General features: G+C 43.0%; 1 protein-coding gene across 2 annotated transcripts in view; it reads left to right on the top strand.

The window, feature by feature from the left end:
• Positions 1-22603, top strand: part of KNTC1 (kinetochore associated 1) — a 74538-nt gene extending 51935 nt beyond the window's left edge. For both annotated transcript variants that reach the window (XM_069960867.1, XM_069960866.1), the window contains exons 50-64: positions 2095-2305; positions 3069-3181; positions 4201-4250; positions 4845-4920; positions 6056-6174; positions 8315-8450; positions 16508-16603; positions 16725-16781; positions 16882-16936; positions 17014-17077; positions 17444-17573; positions 19686-19775; positions 20282-20427; positions 22060-22150; positions 22277-22603. In XM_069960867.1, coding sequence (XP_069816968.1) covers positions 2095-2305; positions 3069-3181; positions 4201-4250; positions 4845-4920; positions 6056-6174; positions 8315-8450; positions 16508-16603; positions 16725-16781; positions 16882-16936; positions 17014-17077; positions 17444-17573; positions 19686-19775; positions 20282-20427; positions 22060-22150; positions 22277-22300 — 1458 coding nt within the window. In that variant the 3' untranslated portion in view covers positions 22301-22603. The remainder of the gene's footprint in view (positions 1-2094; positions 2306-3068; positions 3182-4200; positions 4251-4844; positions 4921-6055; positions 6175-8314; positions 8451-16507; positions 16604-16724; positions 16782-16881; positions 16937-17013; positions 17078-17443; positions 17574-19685; positions 19776-20281; positions 20428-22059; positions 22151-22276) is intronic.
• The last annotated feature ends 3050 nt before the right edge of the window (positions 22604-25653 follow it).

Raw genomic sequence — 25653 nt, 5'->3', positions numbered from 1 at the left:
CGATGGGGGGCCTGATAATAACTGGTTTAACTGGTTTAATAACTCGTTTACTAGGCCTATTTCACGGCCCGATAATCGTTTAACAAGGGCTGCATGGACATTGTTATTGATGTCCTTGCAGCCCTTGCTTAAACTGTATACATTACTTATCCATGCTGCAGGGCTCCTTTTGCGGTCCACTTCTTACCAGGTCCCGCACGCGGCAGCTCCAGAGCGGCCTGTCTCAGCTGACAGGCCGCTCAGCCAATCACTGACCGCGGCGGTCCCGCCCTGTGATTGGCTGAGCGGCCTGTCAGATTAGACAGGCCGCTCTGGAGCTGGAGCGCGTGGGACCCGGGGAGAAGCAGAGTGCAAGAGGAGCCCTGCAGCATGGATACAGTTTGGAAATCGACAGCCGCGCACCACTGTTACATGTAGCGATGCGCGGTCGTTGCCCGACCATTAAAGGTCCAAACCTATATCAATGATCAGCCGATGATCGTTGTCATTAGCTGATCATTGTGTTTATTACATAGAGCGATAATCGGCCGGATAGGGCCTATTCTGTCAATTATCGTTCCGTGTAATAGGGCCCTTAAAGAAGAATTATGCCCCTCCACCCGCTCGCCAGTGTAGCAGAGAGCGGCCCCTGCTACAATGACTGTATTGCAATGTGGAGGCAGGACTGGCAACTGTTTGTTTGCACAAAGCAGATATATTAGGGTCCTATTAGACGAGCTGACTGGCCCAATCAGTAATGTAAAATGCGCAAATCTACATCGAACCTCAGACCAAAAAAGGTTGTTTAGCTCTGATTTAGACATAGACTGGGATTACTGCTTGCATATGGCACCAACACTCAAATTGTTCTACATAAACCTAAATAAATGACAACTGTTATCATTGCTCCACACCTTATATTTATTGCAAATTTTTGTGACTTGTTTCTCTGAAACACACTGCACCATTATTTAAAAACGTAGGGTTTCAATATCGTTCATGGTAGCCTATCCACACACGATTTTAAAGTGACACTGTCACCCCATTTTGTCATTTTTACATAATTAAAAACATTTAAATGACTAATTTAGCTGACTCCATACCTTATTTCAGATTATTAATCGTGGTGCTTGTTCTTGTGAAAAGTGTACTTTTATCCGCTTGTTACTGTGCCAAAGAGGCGTGGCTTAGTCTAATGCACCACATTACCACGCCCCCTTCCGTGACTTCATCACCACATAGGCCACGCCCCTTATTGCACATTGGTGTGGGTCAATCTAGGGGTGGGGCCGAGATCTTCAGGCTGGCCCTTTTAATGGCTGCTGAGGGGGCGGGGCCTATGCGGTGTGATGTCACGGATGGGGGCGGGACTAAGTATCGCTTAGGTCGCGAAGCCCTGCCCACATATACCAATCCACAGATGATAATAAACACTTTTTACCAGAACAAGCACCATGACGAATAATATAAAATAAGTAATGAAAGCTGTAACATTTACCCTTTTCACCTGTGGAGAGCAGTCATAATGTTAAAAGGGGGTGAGTGTCACTTTAAGATTTCACAAACCGTTGCATGCGTTTGCCCGAAAGCCACTCTAGCCCAGACCACATGTGGATACATTTAAGGCAAAGACAGGTCCCTAGACCTGGCATGAAGACTTCCACCTCAGTTATGAAGGTGCAAATTAAAGGTATACTGTGGTGAAAATGTGTTTCTTTAAAATAAACTTGCCTCAAAGTTATATAGATTTGTAGTTTACCTGTATTTAAAATTCTCCAGTATTCCAGTACTTAACAGCTGCCGTATGTCCTGCAGGAAGCGGTGTATTCTTTCCAGTCGGACATAGAGTCGGCAGCAGAGAGCACCATGTCAGACTGGAAATAAAACATCACTTCCTGCTGGACATACATCAGCTTATAAGTACTGGAAGACCGGAGATTTTTAAATAGTAAATTGCAAATCTTATGTTTAACTTTTTGAAACCAGTTTCAAATATTTTTTTTCAGACTACCCCTTTAAATAGAACTAGTGTGAGTAATGTTGCTGATGATAAATCCCCATTCTTATTTTTACCTGTAACATTTACACGGTTGTTTATATATTTCATCTTTGCAGGGAGAAATGTATGAACGAGCTGAAGTACTAATAAAGAAGCTAAGCGTGCAGTACCAACGTTCTGCCACAGAAAATGTGCTAATAACACACAAGCTTAACGGTCCAGATTTCCTGAAACAGATTGGTAAACCAGCCACACTTATTGTTTCACTTTTTGAACATAGTAGTGTGGAGGAAAGAATAAGAAACCCAACTGGCAGAGATTATCCAGGTGTGTACAGATTAAATAGCTGCTTTGTATTTATCATCTTATATGCATTACAATTTGGTATTTATTTTTTTTTAAATATAAAGGGAATATATCTGCGAGGGTATATTCACACTGAGGAATTCAAGAGGAAAGCTGTCTCCTTGAAATTTCTTCTTCTTCAGCTCTGGCAGAATAGGCGCAGAATTCGGGCGGAAAGCGGAAATTCAAAGCCCCAATGACTTCTATAGGATTTCTCTAGTGGAATTCGCCAAAAGAATTGAACTGATCCACGGCGGAACATTCCATGCTTAATTCTGCCATGTGAGCGACAGAGCGTAAATACCATTGAACACAATGTCCCATGGGACATTGCTCTGTACGTATTTTACAGGCAGAATTTAAAGCAAAAAACTTATGAAATCCCTTGCCTATTCCTCAGTGTGAACATACATTAACAGTAAAATGTTGAAATGCCATCACAGATGTACCTATTAGAATGTTTCAGTAGTTTATGACACTATAACCTGGTGACAGATTTCCTTTAACATTGTTTCTTTTACAAAAGGTAAGTTGTTATTATACGTATTATACATAAATAATTTTCATAATGTTGTAGTATGTTGTAACTAAGCTTTCTGTATTGTTTAGTAAAGTGTTTTCTGATATAGAACACCAAAAGAGTGTTCTTTTTGGGCAAACAGCCATTTTTGATCAATGACTTCCATATTTAATAAAAGGAAGAGAGAGACTGAAATCCTACAAGCCTTTATTCCTTTTTTTATAGATATCCACACAGTAGCAAAGCAGATAGCCGAAATCAACAACCTGAGTATGGACAAAATTTTTGACCTTCTCCTTGATAAATGGCTGTGTGCAAATACTCTACCACAAGCATCTGTGAGTATTGTCCGTCTGGGCCCCCACTATACAAATATAAAACCTCATACATGTTCTATGGGCTTACAAAAGGTTATCTGCAGCAGTGAATTCATTTAGCTTTTATACCAATAAAACAGTAAAACTGCACTGCATATGATATAGGGTATGTTCAAACAACGTATTAATTTTATTAACAACGGCTGTTCTTTTCAGAGAAAATGATGTCCGTCGGTTAAATTAATACGTTTTCATTAATTTCAATGCAACAAAGGCCATAGTGTATACACATAGTATACAATAAAGCCATTGTTGAACTGCGGCAGCCGGACGTACTTTAAATTGTGTTTAATGCTTCTTTGTTCCTGCAGCCAATATGGCAGTGGCAGTAAACCACGGGCAATGTATTACAGTGTATGAAAATAGCCTTAAGGTGCTGTATAGTTTTTACAGACTGCAGCAGCACCAGAACAACATTATAGTTATAGATCCTGAATGGAGGTAGCACAAATGTCTGATAGATGCGGCCCTCACCTCTCGGGTCTGCGCCTATCCTTAGACTGAGGAGTTGGGAGGCCAAAAACATCCAACCAGACTATTTTTATTGTTTTTAATTTCCAAGTTATATAAACTGCATAACTCATAGGGCTATATTGTCACACAACTCCTATTTAGGTCAGTAGTATTGCACAAAATGCTTAAAACTGCTGCTTGGCTGTTTTCAGCTACCTTATTACCTGTGACAGCTGCAGCCAGGACAGGTGTGGGTCTCAGAGGTAAGACTCACATCTATCAGACTATCTTGCCAACATATCATAAATATTCAAACCACAAATGTAAATTCGCACAGTGCTCCTACTTCACAGGGTAATGGAAGGCTGACTAACCTGCTGCAGGTGACCATAGTGCAGGCTCTATCTTTTGCAATTATTCTTTATTTGTGGTTACAGAGTCACTTTCAGGCATGATTTTATTTTTATTTATTTATTTTCATGCACGCCAATTTAAAGAAATTTTGATTTTGTGGGTTTTTTTTACAGAAGGACAAAGATCTATTGGGAGACATTCAAGGAGACCAGGATCTCAGCAGGTATGCAGTGGAATATATTAAAATGTTTCTGAAATACTTAAGTGATCAGGCCGGGCTCTGAACACCCCACGATCAATCGTCTGGGTTCCTGCTGTGACATACAGTCGGGACCCTGCTGTCGGCAATAGAAAAGAGCCGAATGCTGTACTGATCTTATTTCGACGCCTCCATGAGAATGAAGGGAGCTACCAGAGAGATCCAAATACAGCACTCTGCTCTTTCCAATGGCTTAATAGAAATGAATAGAGACGCGGGTCATGTGCCGTACCAACAGCTCTATTCAAAACATAGGCGCTGGGAACTGATACAGAGGTTTGGACCTCCTGTGATCTGTTACCTCTTTCCTACAGAACTTATTCCACAGAAGTAATGAAGAAGTATTTCATTTTGTCTCTATGGTGTAAATTTTGTCCCTATTCTCAAGATTGGTAGGGGTCTTATCTTCTGGTCATCCACTGATCAGCTTTCTATTCCCCTTATGGATAGAAGATAATTTCTTTCAATTAAAATACCCACCCCCTAATACAATGTTTTGTATGTAATAAATGATTTCACTATTATCATTCACTGTTCACTATTTCTTCTACTTTGCAGAGTTATTTACCTTCTTCAGCCGTATCCCGATTTCAGTTCAAGAATTCTGTTTGCTATAGCCACCTCAAGCACATCTGTAAGACCTGTAGTGTTTGTTCTTATGATACAGTGGCAAAGCTTCATGCACAATTCTAAAATAGTTATGGGTGAATATTTTATACAAAGTAATATATATTATGGCTTCTTTCTGTCTCTGCATATACAGTAATTGGCATGATGTACATCTTCCATTATTAACAACATGGAAGAGTCACTGCTCCAGGTTTATCAATTTGCCAACAAACCAAAACTGTCCGCTTTTGCCCACAGCACCCAAAGCTTTCCTCTCATTTTATCAGAACTCCTTAAGATTAGTCGGGATCCAATTCTTTGCTCTCCTGCTCAGAGACTAAGTGCTTTGGCCTCTTTAATTTTTATAATACTGTATATACAGCAGCACCATGCATTCAGTGTCGGCAGCAGCCCCAGATGATCAATAGGGGTGCCAAGATCCCCCCCCCCAATCTCATATTCAAGCCTGGCATAGGGATAGGCCATTGTGTTGTAGTTCTGAAAGAAGATTAGCTAGTTCTAGGGTCGTGAAACATGTCTATTCTTAGGGCCAGTTCACATGTCGTAAAAGAGGCGGAATTCCGCAATGGAACTCTCCGCAGCAGAATCCTACCAAACTTAGTGTAATACAGGCTGTCTATGGGAGGGCTCACGCGCCTCTGCTCTCTGCGCCTCTCCACTCGTAAGAACTGACATATCAGTTCTTACGAGCGGAGAGAGGAGGTGCGTGAACCCTTCTATAGACAGCCTGTATTACACTAAGTTTGGTGTCATTCCGCTGCGGAGAGTTCCTTCACGGAGTTCCGCCAGTTTTACTCTGTGTGAACTGACCCTTAATAACAAAGCTTTACTGTTGTATGTATGAATGTATGTATGTATGTATGTATGTGTGTGTGTGTATACTGTATGTATATGTTTATATCGCCACTGGGTATACTAAAGCAGAAAGCCCTTTTAGAGAGCACATATAAACATAATATGCTCTTACCAGTGAGTGTCTTTCCATTCCATTTCACACTGAGACACAATATTAATTTAAATTTTTTTTGTATATTATGTATGTTTGGGTTCACGTTTAATGGTTTTATGAATAGTTATTTTCTGTGAATTGACATGTTTGGATAATTTTTGTTCTTTTTCTACACAATGTCTTTTTACAGCCTATTGGAGATAACAAACTGACTTTTGCTCACAGAAGTCGAGCTCTTCAATGTTTGATTCATCTGGCTGACACAGAGACTGTGGTGTCACTTGTGAAAAAGCCTATTGATCAAGTAAAGTAAGCAGAATATGTATTTCTTGACTACTTTTTTGCACATGAAAGCTCAGCTCAAATGCAGGTGAAGTATGGAGGCTAGGTTGTGATAGTAGTGTTCAGGCCTCCATACTCAATGATTGTCCAGGCAGCCCCTGCTGGATCAGCAGATTCAGGTCACTGATGGTAGAGGATGTTTTGCTAGTTATTTACTGTATATATTGGTTTTGTAATAAAGTTGTCACATTGAGCGTGCTATTTTATGTCTAGTCAGCATATTACATAGAAGGTGAACAGACTGGCACAGATTTATGGCTAAAGATTTACTGTAGCTTAGAAATTATTAATTTAAAGTATTATGTTTTAGAAAACCAATTGTAATCACCATGCAATACTTTATTGTCCTGTGATGGCATTGCAGAAGCTACACAGACTACTGATATTAAATGTTGCCAGGAGCAGGCCACTTGTCAATTCAAGGAACCTGTGTAACAAAGAGAGACTGTCCAATGCTTAAAGGGGTTGGCCACTATAGTAAAATTGTTCAGTATTGAACAGTATTGGTAACTGCACTCACTGCATTTACTGACAACAACTCCCTGTGTGCCTCATAGAGATATAATCAGACTCTCTTTCTTCAGGCTGTGCTGCCCTGCTCTGTGGTGAGGCTGTACATAACATGGATGACATGGAGGAGCATGTGACCTTGCTCTGCCCCCCAGTGTCCACCACTGAGCCTGTATATGTGTGGTGTCCCACCACAGGTGTTACTAGTAGTTACTTCATAAAAAAGCCTGTACTTTTTGGTGGTGTGGTAGTGTTAAAGTTTTGCCACAAGATGATGTGTACTTAGTTTTTGCACGGGTGTTGTATGGAAAGGGATATCGTTAATTTGTATGTCAGATGGATCTGTAGACCAATTAGCATGTTCTCTTCTTCTATCCTATTATTTCTCTCTTTACTTCTTACATAGGCACTCTTCACCCATTCACAGCACACCTTACAGGGGCTGTAGATAGGAAGTCACATATAAATGCCTATAAGTATTATCAGAGTAAAGCACCAACAGAGTATCATATACATTCCTTGGGTCATCTCCCCTTTCTGTGGGTGGCAGTGCCAATAGTCTGGGTGAGTCACTACTCCACTCCAGGCCACCGTGACAACAGCCCAGGGGACCCTGCAACAACCCAGCAGGTCACTGTCCACAAGGGAACAAGGTACAACTGTCCCTCTAAACTGAAAGCAGGTGTGCCACCATACCTGTGTGCCCAACCGGCCCTGGCGTCACGACATAACATATCTGGGCCCGACCCAGTGACCAACCACGCTCTACCATCTGGCAAGTGACCGGCCATCCTACTGGGGGTGGGCACCACATATGCCTATGGAGGACACTGGGGGCAGGGCAAGGCAACATGTCGGCCATCTTATGGACACGCTCACCACAGAGCAGGTGAGTGCAGCCTGGAGGAGGGGAGTCTGGGTTTAGCTCCATGAGGTACACAGGAAGCTGCTGTCAGTATATACAGTGAGTACTGTTACTAATACTGTAGACTGAACTATTTTACTATAAAGACTCTGTGGTGGCCACACACCTTCAATAACTGACAGCTGTCTGTTTTCTCTCCCGTCTGGACTCGTCCTCCCCATACACAGCAATGTTCAGCTGTGAATGTAGTGAAGGTGTTCTCGAGGGGGAGGGTTAAGCCACAGTCAGAGAGCTCTGTCTGGGGCTTCTCTCCCAGAACAAAGCGGGAAGTGATTTTCCATCATTCGTGACACCTATCTCCCCATACACCCTATACAGATGACCAAACCTGCCGTGGGCATGGCCAACAAAACTATAGGGGACCTTTACTTCACTCAACTTTTTGACTTAAGAGTTTAGTGAGTGGATAGCCTGCCTTCATACCTTGTGAATACAAGTCATGGGATACAAGCCACAATTGCACAACTTTTCTCCCATAGGGAAACTATAGGACAGAGCAGTGGATGCAGTAGCTCATGATTTTTTCTAACCATTTGACATAATAATATATGCAATTGTAAAATATTTATTAAAATGATTATTTGATGCAAATATCTAGATAATTAAATCATTTTACAAACGCTTTGTTTATGGAGTTTACAATATCTGCATTCACATTGGTATCTTCTTTAGGTATTACCTCAAATGTTGCATTTACCTGTCAGAATTTGAAATATTAAACATCCCATACACTTTGGAGTCATTCCATAGCAGTCCCAAAGAAGGAATGATTAAAGGCCTATGGAAGAACCACAGCCATGAAGCCAGGGTGAGTGGGAAGAAGAAATAGAAGGGAAATGTATGATCACTTTAAGCTTTGTGTCTGATAGCATACACAGGGGTTTACAGGTCACACTTTTGACAGGAGATCCTCATAGGACCCCATTTATGTTGCCTCGACATCTGCTGTAATACTGGTAAATCCAGACATCGGCAGCACAGGAAAGCTGAAAGTATTGAAAGTGTTCAGATACTGTATCGATTGGGAGCCACTGCTAAGGATATGTGCTATTCTTTTATAAGCAACAGATTAAAAAAATAGAAAAAAAAGCTTACTTTTTTTTTTCTCTTCCATTTCCAGACCGTTTTTTTTACATGAACCAATGTATGTGTATTTGTTTTAGCATTTTTAACAGTTTTGTTCAACCAACGTTTACTTGCTTCCTGTGGAGGAGCTAGATAAGATCTGTCACTTTTAGGTGTATTTTAGTGAATTTCTGCCTTTTGACACTCTTGTAATATTTTATGTAATTTTATGTTACCATACTTTGTTAATTTTTTACTAACCCCTTAGTGACCGCTGTGCTGCCTTTTCACGGCGGTCACTAATGGGCTTTATTCCGATGCGTACGCCTTTTAACGACGTACGCATCGGAATGAATTACCGCCCGGCGGCGGCAGTGCGGGTGATCAGCTGTCTATATGACAGCTGACCCCCTCCTGTAATTGACAGTTTAATTCGTTAAGTGCCGATGTCAAAGCATGACAGCGGCACCCAACGGGTTCCGGTGTGTACTGGACGGCGCCGCAGGTCCACTTACGTGATCGGAGGTCCCGCGGCGCCATCAGGTCCCCCGACGTCTCCATGGTAACTGCGGGGGCCTAATAAAGTCCCCCACGGGCTTACCATGGATAAGACATCCTGCTGATAGGGGTGGCTGTGCTACTGCCTGTCAGCAGGATGGTCACATGATACAATACACTGTTCTGCAGAAGCAGTACAGTGTATTGTATAATGTAATCTAAGTCTTACCCTAGTGTACAGTAATGAAATAGTAAAAAAGTAAAAAATAGTGCACCAAACACAATCCCCCGAGCCCCCCCCCCGCTGTAAAAAAATAAATAAAAAAAACAGTACCAGAATAGCTGTATTTTATCAATCTGCTTTAGAAAATACGTCATAAAAGACATCAAAAAGTCAAATATATATATAAAACTTGGTACCAATAGAAACTACAGATCTTCCCGCATAAAATAAGCCCAAAACGAGCTCTGTCACGCAAAAGATGAGAACGCTATGGATCTTGCAATGTGGCGACAGTTTTTGTGGGTTTTGTCTAGGAAGATAGTTTCTATTGCGCCAAAGTGGTAATAGTTAAAAAAACCTGTACAAATGTGGTATCGCCGTAACCGTAGTGACCCAGAGAATACATGTATTATGTTATTAGTGAACGCTGATACGGATTTTTACGGCGATCACTAATGGGCTCTATTCTGCTGCCATCAGCTCTTTATGGTGATGGCGCAGAATAGTGCAGCGGCGCCGGTAAGGCCCAGCAGCCCCCTCCTCTCAGCTACCGGAGGTCGCTGAGAAGTTGGGGGAGAGTGTGGGCTCAGTCCCGGCCAGTCCCCGCACGACAATTGCCGTTATTACCAGTATAACGGCGGCCACCGGTAACGGGCACTGCATGCTTTCATCTCCTCTCACCGTTAATCCACAGTGAGAGGAGATAAATGTGTCCCCACCCCCCCACCCCCACGGAATAACCTTAGTGTTCACAGTGATTAATTCCTTAGGGTACAAACACACTTGCCACATCGGCAGCGAGTTTCTCGCTGCGTATTCACAGCGAGACTCGCTGAGGATCCTGGCCCTGTGTACTCAATGGCAGACAAACTCGCAACAGGGATGTACATCCCTGCTGCGAGTTTGTCCAAAGGCCGACCCGTTAACCCCCCGGCCGCCAGAGACTATACATCACCTGGTCCCAACTATACATCACCTTGTCCTTCTCTGATTCCCGGAACGTCCCGCTCGGCCAATCAGTGCGCTGCCCCACCGCAGCACTGATTGGCTGAACGGGCCGTGAAGACGTCGGGAGCCCCGTAGCCGGGATCAGGTGGCGTCTAGTCTCCGGCGGCCGGGGAGTCAACGGGGCGAGCTGCGGACAAACTTGCAGCAGGGATGTACATCCCTGCTGCGAGTTTGTCCGCCATTGAGTACACAGGACCGTGATCCTCAGCGAGTCTCGCTGCGAATATGCAGCCAGAAACTCGCTGCGGATACAGCAGGTGTGTTTGTACCCTTAAAAAAAGACCAATCTCTCATTCTCTCTACTACCAGAGGTGGCGGAGAGCATGGGGCAATGATCAGGGACTAGCCGATGTGGTCCTGGTACAAGTGATCAGCGGTATATACTATATACCACTGATCACTTGTTCCAAATGCTGCCGGCACTTTTTGTCCCGTCACCAAAAATCATTGGTGACGGGATAAAAAGTCAAGTGCCCCAGATTACCTGTAACCACCTCGCATTACCTGTAACCACCTCGCATTACCTGTAACCACTCCGCATTACCTGTAACCACCCCGCATTACCTGTAACCACTCCGCATTACCTGTAACCACTCCGCATTACCTGTAACCACCCCGCATTACCTGTAACCACTCTGCATTACCTGTAACCACCCCGCATTACCTGTAACCACCCCGCATTACCTGTAACCACTCCGCATTACCTGTAACCACCCCGCATTACCTGTAACCACCCCGCATTACCTGTAACCACCCCAGATTATTCATAACCACTCCAGTTTACCTGTAACTGCTCAGATTACCCGTAACCACCCCAGATAGCCAGTAAACACCCCCAGATTGCCTGTAACCACCCCAGATTGCCACAGGCTACCCATAACCACCCCAGATTGCCACAGGCTACCCATAACCACCCCAGATTACCCGTAACCACCCCAGATTGCCTTTCACTCCTCCCCCAGATTGACCATCACCACCCCAGTTTGCCTGTGACCCCCCCCCCAGATTGCCCGTCACCAACTCAGATAGCCAGTAAACACCCCCAGATTGCCCGTCACCAACTCAGATAGCCAGTAAACACCCCCAGATTGTCCTTTACCACCCCATATAGGCAGTAAATACTCCCAGATTGTCCGTTACCACCCCAGATAGCCAGTAAACACCCCTAGATAGCCAGTAAACACCCGCAGATTGCCCGTAACCAACCCAGATTGCCCGTAGCCAACCCAGATTGCCCGTAGCCAACCCAGATTGCCCGTAGCCAACCCAGATTGCCCGTAGCCAACCCAGATTGCCCGTAACCAACCCAGATTGCCCGTAGCCAACCCAGATTGCCCGTAGCCAACCCAGATTGCCCGTAGCCAACCCAGATTGCCCGTAGCCAACCCAGATTGCCACAGACTGCTCGTACCACCCCAGATTGCCCGTCAACACCCCAGATAGCAAGTAAACACTCCCAGGTTGCCCGTCACCACCCCAGATTACCTGTAATCTCATTTTAAAACATTTTTTTTAGCAACTGTGCTATTCTAATAACCGATACTAGCTGCGGTTTTGCACCAGCAAAATGATGCTCCTTTCCTTCTGAGCCCTGCTGTGTGCCCATACAGTGGTTTATGCCCACATATGGGGTACCGTTGTGCTCAGGAGAACCTGCTTTACAAATTTTATGGTGCATTTTCTCTCCTGTTTCTCGAGAAATTGAGAAATTTCAAACTAAACAAACATTATTGAAAAAATTCATTTTTTTTTTTCCATTTTTACTTTCTAATTTTGAATCCTTTCCTCTAATACCTGTGGGGTCAAAATGCTCACTGGACCCCAAGATGACTTATTTGAGGGGTGCCCTTTCCAAAATGCAAACGCACCCGGTGCTCGGAAACTTCTTCAGAAAAATCTGCACTGCAAATGCTAATTGGCGCTCCTTCCGTTCTGAGCCCGGCTGTGTGCCCATGCAGTGGTTTATGCCCACATATGGGGTACCGTTGTACTCAGGAGAACCTGCGTTACAGATTTTGGGGTGCGTTTTCTCTCCCTTTCCCTGTGAAATTGAGAAATTTCAAACTAAACAAGCATATTATTGGAAAAATTCTAGTTTTTCATTTTTACTGTCTAATTTTGAATACTTTCCTCTAATACCTGTGGGGTCAAAATGCTCACTGCACCCCAAGACGTATTCTTTGAGGGGTTAACTTTCCAAAATGGAGTGACTTATGGGGGGGTTTCACTCTGCTGGCACTACAGGGGCTCTGCAAATGCACCTGGCGCCTGAAAACTTGTACAGCAAAACCTGCACTGAAAATGCTAATAGGCGCTCCTTCCCTTCTGAGCCCGGCTGTGTGCCCATACAGTGGTTTATGCCCCCATATGGGGTACCATTGTACTCAGGAGGACCTGCGTTACAAATTTTGGGGTGCTTTTTCTCTCCTGTTGCTTGTGAAAATGAGATACTTTAATCTGAACGAACATATTTGAAAATTTCTATTTTCCATTTTTTTCCGGCCTAATTGTGAATACTTTCCTCCAGCCCCTGTAGGGTTAAAATGCTCATTATACCCCTAGATTAATTCCTTAGGGTGTGTAGTTTCCAAAATGGAGTCATTTATGGGGGTTTCAAGTATACAAGCCTCCTAAACACACTTAAAAAAAAGAACTGGTCCCTAAAAAAAAATATTTTTGAAATTTCATGAAAAATTGATAATTTGCTGATATATTTCTAAGCCCCGTAACACCCAAGAAAAGTAAAATATGTTTACTAAATTATGCCAGAATAAAGAGGACATATTGGTAATTTGACCTAGTAACTTATTTATGTGATACGACTTTCTTTTTTTAGAAGCAGAGAATTTCAAAGTTTGTAAAGTGCAAATTTTTCATGATATTTTTAGGTTTTTCACAAAAAACACAAAAGATAGTGACCAAATTTTGCCACTAATATAAAGTACCATATGTTACAAAAAAAAATCTCAGAATGTTACAATCTCAGAATTGCTAGCATATGTTAAAGCATCACTGAGCTATAAGCGCATAAAGTGAGACAGGTCAGATTTTGAAAAATGAGCCTGGTCATTAAGGCTCAAATAGGCTTAGTCCCTAAGGGGTTAATGTTTTTTTTGTTTGTTTTTTTGATTTTTTTTAATAGAGATTCAATGTTATGCTATTCTGGCTACATGCAGTCAAACATCGGGAAGTTTAAAGGGGTATTCCCCCAGTTCTGAGATTCTTCTTTCTGCTGAAGACACAGAAAACTCCCTCCCTCCTGACCCCACCCTTCCAAGACAGCTGATGTAAACAGTGTCCCTGTATCTGCACATGTGAGGCCGGGAGGGTTAATCACAGTGAGGTCATCAGCAATGTAACCTCAGATAAACCCTCCCAGCAACACAGAATGCAGAACCAGCTGACCAGGGAGCTGTATACATAAGCAGTCTCATAACGGAGGAGGGGGAGATGGAGAGAACAGCTCACACACACAGTTTTCTGAGTCTTCAGCAGAAAGCAGTTGCTCAGAACTGGGGGAAGGAAACTGAAATAGTAATAAGAAGCATAGAAGGAATTGTTAGTCTCTAGAAGGGGGGTATGATTCAACATGTATTTTGCCTGAGTAGGTGTATTATTCCATTCAGTTCATACATAGAACTAAACAGTGTACATAATCTAAGTTCAGCTACTTTTTTTTTTATTTTGTTTGTTTAAAGGGGTATTCCCCCCAAAATTATTTTTGCATTAATACATTGCCCACCCGTAGCTTTCCATCTTTCCAATATAAACTTATTACGGATTCTGCACAGTTTTGCTGTTATCTAGGTGCCCCCACCCCCACGGATTGCATAGAATCATCAGCTCTCAGTCCACTCTGACACCGCTCCCTGCTCCTGGCCCTGACCCTCCGAGACGGCATCACGTGTCCTCCATCTCTTCAATGGGCTGGGTTAGCGCTTCTAACCCAGTCCACTGAAGTGAGGGAGGACAGTGAGACGCTGCAGCTGTCTTCCTCTCTGACAGCAGCACCGCCCACTGTGTGCCCCTCGCCCTGGAGGTCACCAGCTCTATGTAACCTCCCCACCCTGAGCGTACCCACAGTCTGTGCCCCCCGTCTCCCGGTGGCCGCTGGCAGCCTCCGATAGGTGCAACTGTGTAGCGGCACCCCCCACAGAGATCACCCATATCATGCATCTCCCTCCCCCACACTGTGTGCACAACCCCTTCACTCCTCCCCTCTCCATCAGGCTGTGCATTTACCCCCGCTCACCCGGTGGCTGCCCGCAGCGCTCCTGTGCCTGCAGCCCCAACTGTGTGACTCCCCCAGCCCCCCGCAGCCCTCTCCCCGGGCCGCCCGCAGCCCTTTCACCCGCGGCCGCCCGCAGCCCTTTCACCTGCGGCCGCCCGCAGCCGTCCCACCCGCGGCCGCCCGCAGCCCTTTCACCTGCGGCCGCCCGCAGCCGTCCCACCTGCCCGCAGCACTCTCACCCACGGCCGCCCGCAGCCCTCTCACCTGCGGCCGCCTACAGCCTTCTCACCCCTGGACATCTCAGCTCTGCTACATCGTTCTCACTATCTCAGCTCTGCCACATCCTCATCACATCTCAGCTCTGCTACATCCTCATCACATCTCAGCTCTGCTACATCGTTCTCACTATCTCAGCTCTGCTACATCGTTTTCCCTATCTCAGCTCTGCTACATCGTTTTCACTATCTCAGTTCTGCTCTCATCACATCTCAGCTCTGCTACATCGTTTCACTATCTCAGCTCTTCTACATCGTTCTCACTATCTCAGCTCTGCTACATCGTTTTCCCTATCTCAGCTCTGCTACATCGTGCTCACTATCTCAGCTCTGCTACATCCCCGTCACATCTCAGCTCTGCTACATCCTCATCACATCTCAGCTCTGCTACATCGTTCTCACTATCTCAGCTCTGCTACATCGTGCTCACTATCTCAGCTCTGCTACATCCCCGTCACATCTCAGCTCTGCTACATCCTCATCACATCTCAGCTCTGCTACATCGTTCTCACTATCTCAGCTCTGCTACATCGTGCTCACTATCTCAGCTCTCCTACATCCCCGTCACATCTCAGCTCTGCTACATGGCCATCACCTTCTCAACTCTGGTACATCATCATCATTATCATCATCAGGCATAAGCATTGCATGATGGGAAATGTAGTTTCCTATCTTGGATATAGACCATCTTTAAGAAAAACTTGTAACTCAGGAACGGAAGCAGCTAGAAAGACGGGAGACTGCTCAAAATTCTCAGGGGGACTTCGTGAGTAAGACTAGCTAGGTTTGGAGGCATTTCATTTTTTTTGCTCTTGGGGGGAATACCCCTTTAAGGTTTACTTCTCATTGGTGGTTACTTTGGTTTACACCATGATTACAAAATTTTCTCTAAGGTTTATTGTACTGATATAAATTTTGTAATCTTATTGTTATGGAGTTTTATTTTCTACATACACCTAAGCATTATATTTTGTAGTATTCATACTTTTTATTTTTTGTTTTAGAAAATCTCAATAAAATTTAAAGTTTAAGAAACAGTATGAGATACAGTCAGGGCAGGAAGCCAATTGCTTCTTGCTCTGTCAGAGTTCCCCCGCACTTAACTGTTAGCGTTCATCATGATTGCTCACAGTGAAAGGGCCAGGGGCCTTCGGGCCCTGTAGCAGTGGCGTGGTCTGCCTTTATGGTAGCCATACCACTGCAGGTGAAATAACATCAAGTACCTGTCATCTGTGTTTCGTCAGAACCTCACTGTATTTCTGATAGACTGTATAGTAGAGGTGCATCCATATTTTTATTCCCTCCATAGACTTTAATGGGCATTTTTCATTCGCAAAACAGACAAAAATAGCACATGCTGCATTTTTAAAGTATGCAGGTATTTTATAATATGATGTATATAATGTGACATGAATAGCCCATAGATTAACACCTCCATATTATAGTTCTCAAAAAAGTAGTACAGATGCAAAATATTCTCTGGTAAAGTGGCCTTAATTGTGGTGTTTGATTATATTTCATGTATAAAATCTCTTACACAGATTGTTTTTTTCACTTTTTTTTAGGCGGTGAGATTGGTAACAGAACTTAGCTTAGAATACCAAGTTTATGACCCTCAACTCTGGAGTGGATTGCTGCAAAAGTTGCTTGGGTTTAACATGGTAAGCAGGTGACATGACCGGTCACAGCACACAGATGTCCTAATTCTTCACCTGCACAAATCCCAAATTTGGGATTTTAATGTCTGTATTTATGTTTTTTTGTTGTTTTGTTTTGTTTTAGATGTCTTACCTCAGAAAAGTGTTGGTCGCTATCACTGGCATTTACTGCCTCTGGGAGGTATGTGTATTGGTTGTGTCTATAATCATGTGAGAGTAGCTTTCCTATGGCCATATCTGAACGAATTATGAAATATCTAAATGTTGGGATTTGTTTACAGGTTCCAAACTTCAGCAGGGCATGGCGTAGTGTCGTACTGGCACCATTTGCTTGTGGTATGTAGATGTTACTATCATCAAGAGGTTTGATTATTATTATTATTGCTGTCTGAAATGTATTCTTTGTTTTCTAGCTTCTTGCCCCCCAAGCCCCTCACAGCTTGAAGAATGCTACCAGTCCTTTCTGGTGTTATTAAAGTAAGTAAAATAGAATATGAAAGGCTTTAAATACAGTTTAGGGGACCTGTCATGATATATAAAAATACAAAAAAGTGTGTGTGTGTATAAATATGTGTGTGTATATATATATATATATATATATATATATATATATATATATATATATATATATATAGTGTGTGTATGTGATATCTAACAGTGTCAGAAGTTTAAAATATGAATTACAGCTGACAGATTCCCTTTAAGACTAATGTTTCAAACCCATGGCTTTCCCTACAACTGAAATGTATTCTTGTAGAATAGTCTTCTGAGCTTCATTCAGCTTTGTTTGCTGCAGCCTGTGATAGAATATATATAACATTTTTTCTTCCTATATTGCTTAAGGTGCCCTGTTCTTGCTGATCTGGATCTTGTAGGGATTGCTAAACAATATGCCCAGATTGATCTCCCAGCGTTTACTCTGGGTTGTCTTTTGTTAATCCCCTATGTGGACAAGAGAGAACAACAAATTCAGGTAATTTATCATCACTGCATTTTCAGAAACCTAATATGTACTGTTACTAAACTTTTCCTGGGCCAGGTGTATTGTTATGCATACTGTGTGAACATATGTCCTGTTCGGCTCAGGTAGGGAAGGGACTGTAGTGGCCATCTGCAGGACTTAATGAAGTGAAAAAGGAAAAGAATAAATCTGTAGTACCACACACTCCTTTCTTTTCAAAGTCCAGAAACTGTTAATTTTGCTTTTGGCTGAAGTTAAGAAGCTGACTACAGATTTTTATTTGCCCTAGTACCACTGTTCTGGATATGACCAGCTGTTTTATTTTAGTCTGCAGCTTTACGCTATACAGGCTGTGAGAATCCAGTGTCCATGAACCCTTTCTCCGTAAGAATTATTTACAATCTCTTGGAAGTATCATTACAGCTACAGAATGTTTTGGCATGATCAGCACAGTCTTCAGTTACAGCCAAAAGAACAAAGTAGGAGGATCATTTCAGAGCATCAATCTTTTGTGGTATATAATAAAAATCTACTACAAAGAAGGATGAAGAAAGAAGCAGCACTCACCGATTGCAGTCCTTTATTCCATGGTAGCATTCAGACAGAGAAAAAAAAGCATAGAGTGAGGGCAGGTCAGCTAAAAATTAAGTTGTGCTGTGCTGATAGAGACTCTGTATGACCATTTTAGCGTCACTACGACGCCAGTATGTTGCATGGGGAGAGAGGAAAAACAGGATAAACCTAAATTGCATATATGTGAATGTACATATTAAACATACAAGTACATATTAAACATACAAGTACATATACATGAAGAAAATGTCTAAAAAAAAAAAAAGAATAGTTAAATTTAAAGTCCATACACTAACTTGCTGATATGTCCCTATTGCACAGGAGACACCGAGGAGGAAGGTATGTCTCTTACTTTCCTTCTCTGTGCAGCTTCGGTGCAGTTATTAGTTTGCTCCACGGTCCGGTAAGACTGTTAGGAGCACTGGGGCGCCGATAGGAGCACTGTCCGTCCCCATAGCGCCAAACTGTCTCTTAAAGCTTTTTAGTCTTGTGCTTATTGAAAATAAGAGACTAAACACAGGATGTCACAGTCTGCGCTCATAGTGAAGGCAGCCACTTGATTGATGGACGTATTGAGCCGGGACCTCCTATGTTTAGTTTCTTTTTCAACCAGCACAAGACTAAAAAGCTTCAAGAGGCTGTACCTGGAAAAACAAGCAAGTATAGCTGCCTTCAGGAGACTGGACCTGGATACAGTAAGTTTAGCTGGTATATAGCTGCCTTCAGGAGACTGGACATAGAAACAGTAAGTATAGCTGTTATATAGCAGCCTTCAGGAGACTGGACCTGGATACAGTAAGTATAGCTGTTATATAGCAGCCTTCAGGAGACTGGACCTGGATACAGTAAGTATAGCTGTTATATAGCTGCCTTCAGGAGACTGGACCTGGATACAGTAAGTATAGCTGTTATATAGCTGCCATCAGGAGACTGGACCTGGATACAGTAAGTATAGCTGTTATATAGCTGCCTTCAGGAGACTGGACCTGGATACAGTAAGTATAGCTGTTATATAGCAGCCTTCAGGAGACTGGACCTGGATACAGTAAGTATAGCTGTTATATAGCAGCCTTCAGGAGACTGGACCTGGATACAGTAAGTGTAGCTTTTATATAGCTGCCTTCAGGAGACTGGACCTGGATACAGTAAGTATAGCTGTTATATAGCTGCCTTCAGGAGACTGGACCTGGATACAGTAAGTATAGCTTTTATATAGCTGCCTTCAGGAGACTGGACCTGGATACAGTAAGTATAGCTGTTATAGAGCTGCCTTCAGGAGACTGGACATAGAAACAGTAAGTATAGCTTTGTTTTAAAACATGAGAACTAAAAGCAAATAATTAATGTGAATTGCAAACATGCTATATATAGCATCTGATGCTGATTTAGATTTTGAAAGTTATAATGACAGGGATACTTAAAATCCTGTTTGTCACTCAGGCAGTTATGTGAAGTTGAACACTGAATTGCTCTGCAATTGCTTAGTCAAGCTTCTCATATGAGTCAATGTATTCATGGTAATAGTTGGTATTTCTTTGTCTTTTAATGCAGGGATTTTTAAGTGCCTGTAACTCAGAAACGGTTTTGCTTCAAGCAGAGGACTGTATGAATACAGGAGAAGTGGCAGGTGTGGCTTCACAGGTCAGTCATCGAGGAGTAAAAATATCATACTTCAAATAAAACACCAAAGTAAAAAAATTCCTTTTAACATTATAACATGTACTACCAGAGTGCGTCTTTAAAACTGATATGTTTCATATTGAAAGCTTCTGATTCCTCTTTTCATACCAGTCACAAAAGGTTGTGGTCTATGCCTTCCAGTCAGACCAGTATGTGTAGTGGTAACCATTTTCCATTTTTGTATCAGTGCAGAGAACAAGAAATCCACTGGGGTGTGTGTATGTATATATATATATATATATATATATATATATATATATATATATATATATATATATAAAAAAAAAAATATATATATATATATATATATACACACACACACACATATTGCACCGTTAAAGTATTGTTATACAGTGGCTTTCTTATTTCTCTGATCTTTTCATACCAGATGTGTTTGCAGTATTCTGTTACCTTCAGATACATGTGTTTTATTTTCAATGTATTATTGGTTGTTGTGTTTAATGCAGATTAAAACACTAATTTTGGACAATATGATTAAGAAGAAACAGCTTGAAAAGTTCTTAAAAAGTAAATGCTATGGTGTCCTGAAGATGCATGCAGTTAATTCCAATCGTGTCAAAGAGCTTGCAAAATACCTTGTAGACAGAAATTGGTAAGTAGCTTATTGTAATGTAGCTACTACACTCTGAACTACCTTGTCCGAACCCAAACTCTCTGCGTTTGATTAGTGGGGGCTGAAGAAGTTGGATGCAGCCTAGAGAGTCCTTGAAAACATGGATACAGAAATGGCCCCATTGTGAACACTGAAATGTCGAGTCATGGTTGGATGTATTCCTTTTGAATGCACAAAAAAAATTACCTTCCTGGCTCCCACGCCACCGCTGGTATTACAGATGTCTGGTCCCTGTTCTGCAGAGCTACTGGGTTCAGAAACGTGATGTCTCAGGCTTACTCAGCCAATCAGGGGTAGCAGTGGTGTCCTGCCTGAGCTGCTACTGGCTGAGCGGGCTTGTGATGTCAGTAGGGATCGAAGCTCCTTAAGGGTATATTCACACAAACGGAATCACAGTGAGATTCTCGCTGCGAGTCCAGCAGGTCCTGGCAGTTCCCACACACTATATACTCGCTGCGGTCTGAACGACCGCAGAGCTAGTATGTAATTCTACCGCCCTTAACCCCTTCTGCTCCCGCCCGGCTCCCCCACTGTAAGCATACATTACCTGTCCTCGCTGCACTGGTCCGGCGTCCTGCTCTCCCGTTCGGCCAATCAGTGTGTTGCCCAGCCGCAGCCACTGATTGGCCGGACGGGACAGCAGGACGCCAGACCCGTGCAGCGAGGACAGGAAATGTATGCTTACAGCGGGGGAGCCGGGGGGAGCAGAAGGGGTTAAGGGCGGTAGAATTACATACTCGCTGCGGTTGTTCAGACCGCAGCGAGTATATAGTGTGTGGGAACTGCCAGGACCTGCCGGACTCGCAGCGAGAATCTCGCTGCGAGTCCGTTCGTGTGAATATACCCTCATGCTGGCTGCAGTACGGAAGCGAGGAAGGTTTTTTCTTTAAGGGTGCCTTCACACGTACCGGATCCGCAGGGTGAAATCTGCGGCAGATCCTGGTAGTGTGAAGTGGATGGGTCACATACCCGCAGCGGAATTTTCATTCTGCTGCGAGTATATGACCCGGCCCCTTTAACCCCTCGCAGCCCTCCGGCACGGAGCATACATTACCTGCTCGGCACCGTGGCTGTGTGAGAGGCTCCCGGCTCCCCTCGCTCCCCATCAGCCAATCAGTGCACGGCAGCTGATTGGCTGATGGCGACCGACGGGAGCCTCACAAAGCCGCGGCGCCGAGCAGGCAATGTATGCCCTGGGCCGGGGACTGCGGGTGGCCGGGGGTTAAACGGGCCGCCCTACATATCCGCAGTGGAATGAATATTTCACTGTGGATATGTAACCCCCATAGACCTTCACACTACATGGATCTGCAGCTGATTTCGCTGCAAACTCGCAGTGTAAAATCCGCTGCGGATCTGGTACGTGTGAAGGCACCCTAAAAGCAAACATTGTACAATGCTTTATTGGTGTTCTTTCATTCTGCTCTCTGCAAATAACCGATCCATGTATCAACACTTAAATATTATATCGTCTTCTGATACATAAAGCACCACTACTTACTATTATTATGCAAGTAGCCACAGTGTTTACAGTAGTTTCTGGAATAGGTTATGGTGTCTATTTTTATTTGTTTTTATATTGTGATGCAACTTTCATGCTACATCTTATAGCTGGGATAATGCGGCTGAGCTTATAACGGAATATCTGAAATATCGTGGGAAACCTTACCCAAGAAATGCCACAAACATGGATATTGTCAAGGTATGACTATTTCTCTTAATGTTTTTTTCCTAATGTATCTGTGTATACATCACTGTATGTTCTGTTCTAAAGAAGCATAAGCCATCTAATAGTCTTGCATAAATGTTTATTTTTATTTTTTTACAGGGATTTCTAAGTGAACAAGCATAAAGGCAATTGAAATGAAGTTTTCTGGATTGTGTCAACAAAGCAAAATGTAATCTAGTTCTTAGATCGTCCTCTTGCTATAGTCTCTTACTACTGTACTAATCTGTTGACACATAACTGAAGTGCCTGACTTTATGGCCTAAGAACTAAGTTATAAGCTGTCATTTCAAGACTGAACTTTAATAATTCAGTATCTTAAACATTAGTCTGTTCTCACTGACAAATGTATATACTGATTTCAAGCACTTACCATTCCCTCTTCTGTATTTATTTTGTTTGATATTTTCATATTTCATGTATGCCGTTATATTAATGTTGAAATAAATGATCTTTAAAAGTGTTCATAGGTCACCATACTGGATTACTTCTAGATAAAGCCAATGGACATAGGTGTTGTGTCTGGAAGGGAAGAAAAAAAACTGTCCCCTTCTTTTAGCAGGATGGAAGGTTAAACCATGGCAGTAGAGGAAAGAGAGACCAGGAGCAGGGGGAGAGACAAAGACAAGAGGGGAACAAGCAGCAAGAAAGAGGAATAAGAAGAGAGAGGGGAAAAAAGGTAGTCTAGTGCGGCAATGCCAGTGTTGCAGTCTCTTTTTTTTTTTTAACCGCGGCCCGGCAGGCCTGCTTAATGCCGGGCCGGTGCTAGGGAACAAACTGGAGCCATGTGCAGGAACCTAACCGCAGTTCAAAAAAAAGACCACAGCACCCATTCATGTAAAAAAAAAAAAAAAACCCACACAAAGTGATGTATATAGTGGTACATTCAATTTACTAGAGCTTTATATTCATCCATTTCCGTGAATTGGTCCCAGTGGAACCACATATGAAAGAACCGAGCAAAACAGTCACACATCTGGGCTGCGAGGCCTTCCGTGTGTCTGATATCCACAACCTTTCTTAACCATATGGATATGTGGAGGGCATCTGACCAAGTGACATAGGATAGAATGACAGTATGTGTAATAGAAAAAACGGCAGCTGAAAGTCTGTAGAGATAGAAGCTAATCGCCACACCTCCTTCCAAAAAGGGATCCGTTTTGGACAGCTCCACAAGGTATACAGGAACGAGCCTTTATACCCACAGTTCCTCCAACACAGCAGTGAGATATCAAGGAAGATCCTGCGGAGAAGAGTAGGAACACTGTACCATCTGGAAAGCAGCTTGTACCCCGCTTCCTGTAAGTAGAAGGGCATTGAAGAGGAGTGGGTGTATGTGAAGATAGCGAGAGGCCCAGATCAGTTTCCCTTGTGTACTATTTATTCTTTTAATTTATGTCATGATCTTGGTTGACGTTGTGTAAGGCCAGTGTCCCACAAAGGCAATGAGCACCAGCTATCATATCTAATAACTGTGTGGCAGCAAACAGCAATGGTGCAAAAATGCATGAATATTCTGTTCTGAGGCAGTAAAGGTTAAAGGTCACGTGTCACCTAAATTTTCTTTTACTGATTAGAGTCAAATACTAAAACTTGTTCTTTTATTCTAATCTTTCTATTTTCTAACTAATTTTTTTATTTCACTTTTTGTACATTGTTATAGGGGCGGACATCTTGCCTGAGCTGTTCTTAACAGCATTTAGTGACATGCTTCACAGCAAGACTCATAAAGATAGACAATAATAGACAGACTCTGTCCCCTTGACATGGATGTGAAACATTACTAAGCGCGCTCTGTGACCTGTGAAGAGGTCATTCCACAGGGAGCTGCTATTGTCTCCTCTACTGGTGTCACATGACGCTGCAATGCTGTACAGATCACTTTTCAGCAGCCTCCTCTTATCACCACAGACACAACAGGAAGTCTCAGCTTAGTTTAAGCCGCAGTGGTAAGAATGAGAACTGCAAGATCTCAGCACTATTTTATAATAATATGCATTTTGTTACTCGTATGATAGTCCATTAAACTGTCACTGTCGTTTAATTTTTTTTGCAGAAATCAATAGTACAGGCGATTTTAAAGTGATTGTACCACCAGGCCCAGGCTAAAGCACTGGAGGCGGGCCGACCAATCCCCAGTGGGAAGAAACCCCAGCCCCTCCATGATGTCACTCGATTAGAATCAATGGAACCCTATCATAGAGGGGTGGGGTTTTCCTCCCACTAAGGGTGGGTCGGCCGCCTCCAGTGCTTCAGCCTGGGCCTGGTGGTACAGTCACTTTAAGAAACTTTGTAATTGGGTTTATTAGCCAAAAAAGCATTTTTATCACGAAACAGCAGTTTGAAGCTCTTCCCCCTGTCTTCATGGTTTTCTTATGGAGAGAGGAGGGGTGGAGGGAGATGAGGCACCAAAACAGGACAACAAAGAGTTAATTTACAGCTACATCACCAGGCTATCTCCTCTGACAGTCAGCACTTACCTCTGAATACCGGCTTCACACAGCTTCCCACTATGTAATCCTTTGTTCTCTGCTCTCTGCTGCCAACTCATCTCCCTCCTCCCCCTTTCCCTCTCTATAGAACAAACAGGGACATGTCTCATGCAACAAGACACAATTTCCTGATATTTTGCAGTGACTGGGAAAGTGGAGGCGGGGGGGGGGGAGAACCTAGGAAAAGTCTTTCTGAATGCAGATAATGGCATATTTGCCTTATAAACCCAATTACAAAGTTTCTTAAAATCGCCTGGACTATTGATTTCTGCAAAAAAATAAAATAAAAAAGAGTGACTCTTTACAAAAAATATTTAACATAAAATCATTATTTATACAATGTCATTTCCTGACGGCACATTCCCCTTAAAGCCTACAATACATGGTTTGGCATCACATAGGTGATTTATGACATGACGGGCATCTTGTAGATTGGAGAGGAAACGTGATGGGGTTTATTCGGTATGCTGCTCACAGGTAATTGTTTTACTCGTTCCTTGCTTTTTGGTAAATCCGCATGACTCTCGTGAAACGTCTCGAAAAACGGGACTCGAAAAGTAAACGACCAATGGGTTAAGCACACTGCTCAAATACGTGAGTGTCAAAGAGGCTCCGAACACCAGACTGGAGATGTCGAATAACTTACACATCATTAACTGTTTAGAGAGAATCACTATTAGGGTCAACACCGTACTAGGGAGAAAACAGAGAATGAAGATGAATGCTACCAATGTCATGGATTTCATGGTTCTCCTCATTTTGCCGCTCTTGTCCTGGCATCTTCTGAGCTGTTTAATAATAAATGCTGTACAGAGCAATATGACAAAGAGGGGGATTATCAGCTGAACCGCAAAGAACACATAATGCCAGATTATTATTACATTTCTATCCCAGTTTAGGTTGAAACTCTCGCAGAGCGTTTTGTTGGCAATTTCCCCTATGATCAAATGTGATGTTGCTAAAATGTAGGACGTTAAAGTTATTATA

The sequence above is a fragment of the Dendropsophus ebraccatus genome, chromosome 3 (assembly GCF_027789765.1).
Source record: "Dendropsophus ebraccatus isolate aDenEbr1 chromosome 3, aDenEbr1.pat, whole genome shotgun sequence".
Taxonomy (NCBI): domain Eukaryota; kingdom Metazoa; phylum Chordata; class Amphibia; order Anura; family Hylidae; genus Dendropsophus; species Dendropsophus ebraccatus.
Note: the sequence above shows the minus strand (reverse complement) of the source record. Positions and strands in the feature narration are given on the sequence as shown.